The following is a 12,687-nucleotide window of genomic DNA, read 5'->3' as shown; positions in this document are numbered from 1 at the left end:
ACCTATTTTGTTGTTTTAAGAAACGAGACAATGTGTGTCTGAACTGCATGCTTAGACACGCATTGTCATTTTTTTAACGAAATGAAATATTACATATTTTCCTAAAATTTTTGATAATTTATTTTGGCATTTAATGGGAGCTTTTTATATATTTTTAATGATGGACTAGCATTGTATTAGAAAGGTTTGAAATGCATTTGCATTTAATTTAATATACATTATGCTGACTTAGATAACTGCCATTTTATTTTTTTGATCAACTGTTGTTTTTATAGTATAAGTGAAAAAATAATGCTGCCAAACACCTTCTCGATATTAATTATAAATTATATTAACTAGTGATAAATCGTGATCTATAGCATGCAATACTATAAATCGTTTTTAAGCAGCAACAAAAAACTTTGTTGATGTATTAACGGGCTTCGTTATCTATGTATTGACTCATGTTTTTTTAGTTAGTATTAGGCGACTTTCCCTTTCGCGTGCCAGTACATCATACACTTAAAACGACGGCTGTAAATTAAAGATCGATCTGTCACGTCACGTTCCCAGAAGAGCTTTGGCAAAAAAATTGTGCAACGCCGATTACTAAGCCGAATGGATTGTATTTTTTCTTGTCACTAAATAGCTAACGGCCAAAATTGCGTGCTCAACGATCGTGAGTCACCAAACAGGTACCAATTATGAGACAAGTACTTTTTGCTCGTCGCCGCTTTGGGGTGGCTATGGAGGGAAAGATTTATTTGCTCGGAGGGCTTCCTCTCTCTCTCTCTCCCTGACATCATCGGATAGAATAGCCGAAATGAGTAACGAACGGTTCATTACCGATTCAGTATCGATATTTTCCTATAGTCATAATTAAAATCGCATCAAACTAGGCGAGGTCGATTAGGACGGAAACCCTTCCGTGTCAAACGCATTAAAAACGAATCAAACCTAGCATTCTAACGCACGCTCCCTTTTGCTTTGTTCTAGGTTTTCGTATAACATCCAAAAATGAAGAATTACAGACTGACGTTGTGCTTCTTAGCATCCTTCGCGTGTGTCATCTCAGCCGATTCGAACGTGGGCGTTAAGTACAAGAACCAAATTTTGACTTCAAGCACTGTACAGTGGAACGCCGTCAACGGAGACCCTGCTCATTTGGAATATGCCGTTACTGGAAGCACTAACGTAGTGCCGGGAGGTACATATAACTACGGTTTATTGATTATTTTTTTTTTTGTATATATTTATCTCTTCATTATTTTCAGCTATCAACTCAGCCAACTCTGATGAACTACTCAGCAACGCTATTTACGTCTGCCGCATAAGGCACGACGGAGTCTACATACCGGGACAGTTGCGTCCCAAGTACAAAGAGTGTACTGCTTCTCTGCATGGTTTCATTCACCACAGTCCGCGTTATCAGATTTTGCATAATACCGAAAACGGAGGATTACTCACCTGGGTGCCGTGGAACAAGTTTATAGACATTCCCAACGGAGCTTTAACCGGAAGTCCCGAAACATTCATAGCTAGAGTGTCGGTAATGCAAGGTCAAGATGAAGGAGCTGGTAAAAAATTGGGATACACGCACTTCTTGGGCAAATTAGATCCGAAAGAGAACCTCGGAACGATTACCGTGGTTAACGATCAAGACAAAGAAGTCAAATACGAGCAAGGAGAAGTTTTAGTCGAAACCGAGCCGACTCGTTACGAGCTTACAAATGTGAGGTACAGCATGGGAAGAAAGCGGGAGAAGAAAGACGCCCGAGTTTTGTCTGAAACGATATTGAGAAACGAAGGAGATACGGATTCTATTAGTGTGGATTCAGCTTTAGCTTATAATTACACTTATGTGCTATCTTGGGGTCGCATTAACGCCGTCATTAAAGGGTTGAATACGACAGTTCGCGCTGAAAACGGCACCGTTGTAGACGAGATGGGCTGGGGATTACCGAGAACTGAACACAAACAGGACGTTTACAAAGTGGAAATGTTCCTCGAGCCAGGAACGGCTACTAACGTCACTCTCGACGGTAATTATACTGACAGGGACGTGCCATATTCGGCTACCCTCATTTCATTTTATCCAGAAGGCGTTACTAAAACCAGAACGGTTAATGCGATCAAGAACGAAGTTGGAATGATGGACGTGAATGCTGTTTACAGTGCGATTTATTTCTTGATGAATAATACATTAGTTCCGACTACTACGACTACTACGACGACGACTTCTACTACCACGACTACTACGACAGAAGCTCCTATGCCGGAAGAACCGCCAGAAGAGCCGAAAACGCTGAAAAAGAAGGAAGAAGAACTGATGTCCACGCCGAAGAAAGGCGAGAACCAAAGCATGATGTCCGACGAAGGAAACCCCGAAACGCTGAAGAAGAAAGATCTCGTGCAGCAAGCCAGCATTTTAGGAGCTGGGTCTTCCAATATTGTCACGCCATCTTTAATCATGTTGGTGGCTGCGCTATGCACCGGCGTTAGGCAATTGTTGTAAATTTGTGGTAATAATGATGGTTTCGGGAGAGTGTGAAAATAGTGTATATTTAAGCGTTATATGTGGAATTATGGTGAAGATGATGAGGGATGCGAGTACAGCCGAAATCTGGAAAGTTAAATTATTTTGAAACGTGAGTATTTTGGGCGCATTTTTATTATTAAATTATTGTATGTTAAATATTATATTATATAGCTTATGAAGAGCAATTTTATTCTTCCACCGTATGTACTAAATATACAGTAGGACGTAAATTCTCGGCTTTCTGACAGTTTATCGCGGTCTATTCGATTTGACTAGTCTTTCGATCCAATCACGATGGATCGATATTATATCGCTGAGTAAATATTATAAATCTATATCTGCTTCAATTGGATTAATGTCGACCGCGTAAATGTGAACTATCAATCACGCGATGAGTTTACATTCCACTCGTCTTAGTTAAATAAATAATAAAAAAAGTAAATGGCAAACTACAGAAATGTTTCATTCCAATAAAGTATGTAAATTATTATTTAATAATTATGTATGAATATAAATTGATAACTTGTATATAGCCAATGTAAATAATGCGCTTTGAGCGGCGACGGTGCATCACCGACACACGAAAATAGTGGCGTTTTTTTTGGTAGGATAAGGAGATATGTATATCGTCAGATACACTGAAAAGATGTTGCGGCGAATGTATTTTTGTGAGACAAAGGTTTAATCTAAGTGTTAATGAATCTCTATTATCTAGTAGGAGCAGACTTAAGTTTTTAAAAATACATACACACTTAACAACACTATCGAGTATGCAGTATTCCAAAGGTACAAATATCTTGTATGTATTATGTATATGTTATATACATACTGTTGTATATAATTAACGCTAAAATCGCGAGACTATCGCAAAGTTTCACATTTAAATAATAAATAAAAAATATCAATTATTATCGTTGATTTGTTGCGTTGAACGTCGTGTATTTTGCCTTGTGTACGCTAAAGTTCATAAAGTTGATAAGTATTAAGTAACTTTAGGACGGTGTTTGTCATCCGTATTTTAAAAATTAAAATAAAATAAGGGACACATTTGTGATCTGAGAGCCCTTTTGAAATATTTTGCCCCTGATATGCGACATCGAACGTCCAGAGGCTTGGCACGGTATATATTTATCATATATATCAAAACATGTCCAAACCCCTCCGTGTGTTTATATGAGGGTTTTTTTTAGTGGGTATGATCTCGAACAGATTGATACAGAAAAGTCTATTTTTCAAATATTTTCGTAGATTGAGATGAGTATTTTTTTTACGACCATCCGCGATTTGCAAATTTCGTGCGTTGCTTCCCGCGGATAATATAACCCCTCCCTTCACACACACACACGTAATGATTTGCACTAAAATGATATGTACAAAAGATCGTTGAATTAGGTTTTATTTTTATACTAAGATTAGAAAAAAACTGATTTTTTAGTTGTACCACCACTGTTGTGGCCCTCCGTAAGTTTTGCAAAACGGTATATTTTTGTTTTTCTTTTCTTAAAATCGTTCCTAAATCTGTTTACGATATAATATGTGTATTATTAATTAATTAATTAATAAAAGGAAAGATATGCTGAGCATTCATTATTATTTGTTATATTTAAATAGTGTCGAAAAATTCAAATTTGCAAAGCTTAATTGTGATGTTTGATGTGAAAAATATGATGTTTTCATTTTAAAGTGATTAAATAAAATGATACTGAAAAAAATACAATCAAACGATTTTCATTTATAAAACCACTCGAATTTCCCATATGTATTTTATCAATAAAAACAGACCGCAAAAATATTCCTCAAGTGTTTTTCTTTCATATACTAACATCATACATAAATATTTTTATAAATAAATCATCAAGCAAGAAACACTTTTCAGATATAAACATACATGTATCATTTGTACCGACATAACACTAAACAAATATTCATAGTACATGACTACGGATCTCATGCTAATGTATAAATATTAAATATTGTTAAAAAAACGTTATATATTTAGAGATAAACGTGTAAAAATACAGAGGCAAACTCGTTGAAGGACCTTGAATTTTTAATAGGAACACAGAACACAATGAATATTTAAAAATTGATACTAAAAACATATTCATATTTTAGACAAAACAGGTTTTACACACGTACATACATACATTTACATAAATACATACTTAAGTACACGTAGGTATAACAGTTAAATTAAAAATATATAGATCACAGATTTCAAGTTATTTTAATTATTATTTTTGTTTTGATTATTTTTTTACATAAAAACTTACTTAAAAATAGTTTTAACATATGTTGCTAATATATATACATATAGTATTTTTCAGTATAATATTGACAATGTTCTAAAAATAATCCAGTTTTTTTAAAATAAAAATATGTTTTTATGCTATTTTTTTAACTTTATTTTGAATACTTTGAGAGTAGAGAATATTAATTGTAAGTGTTACTCCGTAACAGTCATATATGTAATAATTGCTTATATCTGTTAAATATTGATAATATGGTCCCAATAACGGTTAGCCTCATACCTGTATTTCGCAAATTAGTCTAAATGTTGTAGACCCAAATAATTGACGCTCGCTCTCAAATTTATGCAGTATCCTGTTTTAAAAGTTATAGCTAAATATTGTTTACAAGTAGTTACTATAAAAGCTTTTTTTAACTTTGTTAATTTAAATTTAACGTATCTTAAATTTTTTAAAAATCTATTTTAAAATATTTATATAATTAGTACATAAAATGTAGAAGAACAGCTTTAAAAAACTGGTATGCCGGTCTTTAGTTGATGTTTTTGTAGCGATATAATATAGATTAACCTTTTGGGTATAAGCATATTATGAACTAAGCAGTATCAAAGGCTTGCTCTATATCAAACACCAATACTCTTGTGCTTCAAAATATTTTATAATGAATTTTTATGTTTGCTTGGTTGTTCAGTGCGGTTTCAAAAAAATAAGCGGTTCACTGCATTTTGCAAAAAATAAATGTTTAATTTTTTTCATATATTTTATTGAATAGTAAAAATTGATCTATCTACTTTTAAGTTTTATAATTATTTTATAATTAACTATATTAACAAGCTTTTTTAATCTGCACATTTTAAAATTTGTTCCTTGCCTGTAACGCTTTCCCCACAGATTTTAGATAATATTAACTGCCTCTAAACTATAATTTGTTGAAAAATTATATTTATAAGACATTAAAAATGTAGTATAATGTCGATTTCTTAATATTTTAAATTTTTTAGGCTTACAAAGCTGTATCATTACACATTATAATGAAGCAAAAAAACTTGATTATATTCATAAGTTGGGTTATGAACAACTCATTAAACCAGATTTCCTCTATATTACATTTGCGTTAACACAGTCAGTTCGAGAGCTATCCATTTCATCGTTTTCATCTTATAATTAAAAAAAGATATCTGGGTCTACGCTCCTACTAATAGCTCTAAAGCATACGATACGGATGTATGTTCGAGATACTTATTATTATTCAAATTGATTGATAAATATAAAAAATATAGCAATGATTTTTTTATATAAATTTGTTCAAAATATAAACAGGAGTAATAATAAGTATAATATATCCGTATCGCGTGCTTAAAAACTTCCCATCTCCTTCTCGATTATGAATAATAATGAAATGGATAGCTCTCGAACTGATTCTGTTAGCGCAAATATAATATAGTATAATATACAGAGTGAGGCATAAAGATCTCACACAATTGAAATGGTATAAAAATAAACAAAGCTACATTCTTAGAGAAAAAAAATATATTTTTCTGAAAAGTACATAAAGAAAACAGTTTTGTTTTAATGTGTTAAATCATATCCGACAAATGGCGGCTGTTGTTGGTAATACTTTTTTGAAGGCGTTCCTGGATTTTACTGTTTGATCCTTTCCTTTCCTTTAAATACTCTGTTTAAAAACCTTTTCCTGAAGTCACATGGAGTTAAAGCTGGTGACATTACCGGCCATCCTACGTTTCTCTTAAAAAATATCAAACTTCCAAGGAACATTTTTCTCAATATTCCGAGCGAACGTCATGCTGTGTGAACTGTGGCATCATCCTGTAGAAACCACATATGTTTTGTATCCACATCGTCCAGCAAAAGATTCTTCAAACATCGCCTTGGTATTCCCAATCTTATGGCATGCTTACAACGGATCGCTAAATTAATGTTTTTACTGATGACATTTTCTGGCGTTTTAACTGTCTTAGGTCTAACAGATGATTTTCTTGTCAATCCTAAGATTAGAAATTCATAGAAAAATCGTTTTCTGATCTGGTGTAGACGCATTTTGACCGAGTACGTCGTTGTCACAGAACGCTTGTTATCATAATACACTTGAACATCAAAGTTACGATGTTCACCTGTTCAATTTATAATAGATACTAAAAAACGGAGTGACCTATTAAAAAAATCTTATCCTTTTCACTAAAGTCCACACAGTACCTCTTTAAAACATAAAAGATCTTTATGCCCCATCAAGTATAATCGTCAAGAGCATGTGCGCTGGATCTCGGGTAGACGAATCTTTACATACGTTATAAAATTTTGAACTACGATTTCTACAAGAAAATAAAATGAAAGGCCTAAAACTGCGTTTCGCCATAGATTGGAATGCTAGGGGACTATGATAGTAAAAGTTTAAAAACCACTGATTTAGAGTAGCTTCTCTAAATTCATAGAACTCTATAACCTTCAAAAAATACACGGTTTTTGATGTTCTTAAATAACACAATACAATAACCTGATTTAATTGTAAAATTATTTTTTTCGTAGCACTAGTCGATTTCATTATTTATTAGGGATCATAATTTATGTGTTTTTTTTAATTTATGGTAAGACCAAACATTTTTATTGATACTAAATCCATCTGAAATATTAAAAAAAATATATGATTTTAAAATATCTGTCATGGCTATAAATGAATTTGAGGAATAATTGCTATGTTCTATACATTTAAGGCATGGGATATTAATAACAGTTAGCACACAGGAATAAACAAAAATGTTTGACAGTGCTTTTTATGTTGAAGAGAATCGATACTAAAACGTGCTAGACAAACACCTTTCCATCGTGTCTCATCAATTAGACCGCGTCGACAAATTCGACCATCATCTCCCGGCTAATGGGGCTTTACAGAGTGTCGACAAATATCCGACGCCTTTATTCTTCCAAATGCCTCAAGGAAGAACATAGTGTGTTCAGCAAAAAGACAATCGATCGACCCGGGTCTGCCAGCCCAGCCGGCGCCGTAGGGCCATTAAAAAGCTCATACTACCCTCAGTGCCAACCTCCGCCAAAGCTTGTGGCGAAACGAATCAATAATAAATTCAGGTCAGGTGAATTATATTTTATATAATGTACAACGTGAAAACGATTGAAACGTTAAATCACCTGCCAAAATAGAGCTAGATGTTATAATGCGCCAACCTCCCTTAGAGGTCGTACCTCATGGTTACAGCAGGCGCTTACGACTTCGCTAGAGTTAACATTGAACATGTATTTACATGAGAGACATTATTGTATAATATTATTTAATATAATATGTTTATATAAATTAGTATAATACATATATAATAATGAATATATTTTACATATATAATATATATATATATATATATATATATATATATATATATATATATATATATATATATATATATATATATATATATATATATATATATATATATATATATATATATATATATATATATATATATATAAAGTCTATAATGGTGCTTTTTAAATTCCCTTGGCAATGTAACTCTCTCGTGAGCTCGTTAAAAGCTACGATGCCGTCGACTATATGAAAGTTCAAAAACATGAAAGAAATGTAATAATTGTATTTTTTAATTTTAATATTTTATAGCGCATCTATTTTAATTATTTTTAAACGTATCTATATAAACAGTATTTAAGTAAATGTACCATACATACAAATTGTATGACTTACAGTTTTTTACAGTTTCAACATTAATTAAGTTTTATACTTAATTAAAGTAGGTAGTACAAAGGATGTATTAAGTATACAAATCGTATGCATGATATATATATAATACAGCACTAACGTTCTTGACGCGAATCAATGCAGATAAATTAAATAATCACAAACTAAAGAAATTTATAATAGTATTATGCCAATTGAAGAAACGACTGAGAGCGAACTTTGTCGACAATATAATAGGTATATAAAATATATATTCATATATATGTATTATATAAGCACAATATACAAAGTATCATTTTTTCAATTTATTTATACATGTCACAATGAGTAAATATTTTTGGGTTATACCTCAAAGAAAATCTAAAAAATCAGTCTCAAATCTATCCCGAAAATATTTAAAAAAATATACAATGAAATTATATTGGAATATATTTCACCGGTAGATACATGTTTTTACCAGTAAAATCATGTATCCTCCTCAATGCTACGCTCCACAGCAGAAACAACTTCTTCAGTGCGCACTGTACGACGTCTCTGCGGATGTGTATTATTAATTAGAATATGCGTGGTGCGAAAACGATCTATGGTTAATTTATTTACTTGCTCGGATCGATGTTTATGTCGACCGTAAAATAAACTTCCCGCACGGAAAGTTTCGCGGATTGTATCACGATATTTTAAATAAATTCATAGTGAAATGGCAAACCAAACTGAGCACAATTCAGTCAAATCGCTAGAAAAAGTGTGTCCAATTCGAAAAAAAAACACCCTTTTTATGCGATAACACTTGTATTTATTAAACTATATTTATGGACAAATTATAGTTTCAACATATTAGTAAAGTTTAAGGTCATACAAAGATTCTTGTATTAGTTGACCGGTCGAACTCGGGTGTTTAAAAGGTCATTCCATAGAAACAATTGATAATACTGCTTAACCCGCGGGCTATTGGTTTGCGACTATTATACTAGACCCATTGAGTCACATTTCCATTATATTTATAACAATAACGATGCATTTTAATGTGACAAACCTGGAGTTACTATTGCTGATCTCTTACGATTGTTTATGATTATAAGTCGCATTTTAAATTTAAATTGAGCTATTGCCATTTTTGACATATTATACAATGAACTGTTTTTAAATATAAACTCCATTTTTAATGATATGGTATACAATCATATTCGTAATGTTCAAATGATATTTTTTTTAATAATATGTTAGAATATTATATTGAGTGTAAAATAAATACTTTTCGAGTACTGTATGTACTTGTCGCATGCTTCTTTGTCGGCGTATTACGTATTATATCGATCGACACAACACAAAAGCCACTTTTGCTCTTCTAAAAACACATCCTCCTGTTATAGCCGGCCTTCGCCAACTTAGTACGCGTTGTCCGACCTTCTGCTATTTTCGAAGTAATCTTTGTCAAATGTCACTGATTCCATTATACGGGAGTCTTGAATGCCACACCAAGATGGCATTTATAAAAAAACTCGAAGAAAGTGTGATACAAAAAATATGCAATATCCAAAATATTTTTTTATGAGAAGCATCTTCAATGTGGTTGCTTTCACACACTTATTTTTCATTGTGGAAACGTCGCTGTCTTGCGTTCTGAATAATTCATATCCGCTTGGCAGTTTGATAACTAATTTTCGAGGTCAAATGGAAGATTATATTTATCTGGTGGGTCGTTATACGAAACCCTTGCGATGATGAGAGATTTACACTTTGCGATAATTCCCTGTAGTCGTATGGAATAAAAATATGATACATTTATTGAGAATATATACGTAGCATGAGTAAATGATGATAGTGGGGATGTAATCTACAAATTTATTTCCTTGTAAGGTATTTAAAGTGGTCTTAAAATAATATATTAATGAGAAAACTGATTGATTAAATTATGTTTATATATTATTAATTGCTCAATATGATTTAAAATTATGAAATAATCAAATAAATATAAAAACGAAACAATCATATTATTAAATTCAGTTTCTAAAAATAGTTTTCTTGGCATTTTCTGCTTGTATTTTAAATAAGTGCAATGCTCCATCTCTAAGTCGATAACCTTTACCACTCCCTACAAAGTATATGAAATTATTTTATTGTTAAATATAGAAGTAAAAGTACTATATTAATGTATCTGATTTTTTTTTAAATATTGGAGAGTGTACTTCAACACTCTCTAATATTATTTGGATTTTTCGCCGCTCCTAGAATACTACGGCCCGGTTTTTGCACACACCTTGAACCTTTGCTTTGTGTTCATGTAACAAACCAGCAGCTTTTGTCCGGCTAATTCAGCCCCATATCGGATTACTGAACTTTCGTGACTCGACGCTGAAATTCATTATAGTATTATGTGTGCTCGTTGAAAAATCTATTCCCCAAAGGGATCACACGAATATGAACGAGAAAAAAATAAGCGGATAATACGGAAGCGACACGTCATTGGTTTAAAAATATGGTATAAATATAGAATGCTAAAATATAAATTGCAGTTTTAAATTTTTTAGCGATTTCCGCTTAGATATAAAACAGATTTCCCGAGGGGCTAAAAGAAAATTGGAGTTCATTTTTGAATTATGTCGAAATTTGTTACTATCCTGATTGAATAACTGAAATTATTTTAAAAATTTACAGAAATGCATGTATATTTTACGTACATATGTATATACAGAATATGATATTCTAATGTCTTTCAGTGGAATTTATGATTCCGTTTTGCTATATTTGTTTGACATTTTCCTATGCATACATTATGTTTTATCTGATAACGACTAGAAAAATATAGTTATTTTTTAATAAACGCGTTTGAGTGATTTTTTATTATTTCTGTACTATTTGTTGCATCTGAAAACTTTTCAATGAGTGAATTTTGACGCAACGCTTAGCAAAATTTTAGTTATTTATTGTTAAAACGATTTTCAGTTAATCTATGCTTCAATTATGAATGTGCTTGGATCATAACATGTATTACAATGATGTCTAATAAACTGTCGACGTCCTTATTTAGCAATTTACTAAATAATTAGAAAACTATCTGGATTTATTTATTAGAAATCAGACCATTATAAACTGACAGGTTTTCCTAATGTATCATGATGACATTGATACAAAATAGTCCAGACATTTCACACCTATTATAATTACAGTTACGCACAAGCTATTTAATAAATATAACATGACAAGTGGGGTAACCTAATGCGTTACAACGGGGTAAACATAATTAATACCTACAAGTAAGTAGTGAGGCATCAGACTGAAACCAAACTGAAAATTAATGACATATATTTTAGTAAATATAAATTATTATTATTACAGATTAAAATGAATTGTTTTTAATATATTAACCTGCCATTTGAGTGGAGCTCAAATGGCAGGTCTTGGAAGGAAAAACTATTGGTGGAGTGTCGAGTTGAATTATTGTCACCTGAGATCTGTCATGATGTATTTTTGTGACGATCCATTGATTTGTCTCGTGATGTGACTTTGTGGCGTCTCTCACCGCGTCACTACCGTTGTGTCACATATTTTATAATGTTAGTTTAAGACATATTTATTTAGCAAAATGTGACCTGATAGGTTAACCTAGTTCGTCACGATTGCCAAAAGTATAAAATAAATTACAATTTTAAAATATATACAAATATACACATATGTATATACGTATGCATATATACAAATTCATATAAGCACACACACACACACATACATATATAAGTAAAAACACGACGCAAATAATCTCAATAAGTGTGCATTGTCCAAAGCCGCATATGTGCACGAGAAAATGTCAATATCTCTATGCACAGTATTGAGCAGACGAACGGCCTTTGCCAGAGAAGAGTTGGCAAGTGCTCCAGTTCTAGACTTTACAGGCAAGGACTATGGACGCGACCGAGAAATATATATAAGAATGTTCGCGAGCCAATTACATTGGTGCTTAAACACACTCTCAAAATGTGTTCTGTTTTTTTAAGAGAAACGGTCCAGATGGTCATTCCTGCGATCGTAAAGCAAAGGGCAGAATAATAATATAATTATGCGCAAAGTAGACTGTATTGTTTAGCTAGCATCCTTTCTTAGCAAATAGTAGTGTTTTAGCAGTGCGATTAATGTCTCGGTACGGATGTTTTATTAAGTTGATCCATGGAATATTTCCAATTATTAACGCGATTTAATGACGAGTT

The 12,687-nt window shown here is 32.2% G+C and overlaps 2 protein-coding genes across 3 annotated transcripts in view; one reads left to right on the top strand and one right to left on the bottom strand.

Moving 5' to 3' along the window:
• Positions 1-4,235, top strand: part of LOC148226169 (protein unzipped-like) — a 31,368-nt gene extending 27,133 nt beyond the window's left edge. The window contains exons 2-3 of one of the 2 annotated variants that reach the window (XM_088203597.1): positions 976-1,186; positions 1,266-4,235. In XM_088203597.1, coding sequence (XP_088059723.1) covers positions 997-1,186; positions 1,266-2,494 — 1,419 coding nt within the window. In that variant the 5' untranslated portion in view covers positions 976-996 and the 3' untranslated portion in view covers positions 2,495-4,235. Of the gene's footprint in view, positions 1-975; positions 1,187-1,253 lie in introns of both variants that reach the window. The other variant, XM_088203596.1, reaches the window with a different exon arrangement.
• Miga (mitoguardin) overlaps positions 1-12,687 on the bottom strand; it is a 99,128-nt gene that overhangs the window by 33,461 nt on the left and 52,980 nt on the right. The gene's annotated exons all lie outside the window — the stretch shown is intronic.

This window comes from Plectrocnemia conspersa, unplaced genomic scaffold (genome assembly GCF_051122295.1).
Source record: "Plectrocnemia conspersa isolate PC_06_02 unplaced genomic scaffold, ASM5112229v1 ptg000014l, whole genome shotgun sequence".
Lineage (NCBI taxonomy): Eukaryota > Metazoa > Arthropoda > Insecta > Trichoptera > Polycentropodidae > Plectrocnemia > Plectrocnemia conspersa.
Note: the sequence above shows the minus strand (reverse complement) of the source record. Positions and strands in the feature narration are given on the sequence as shown.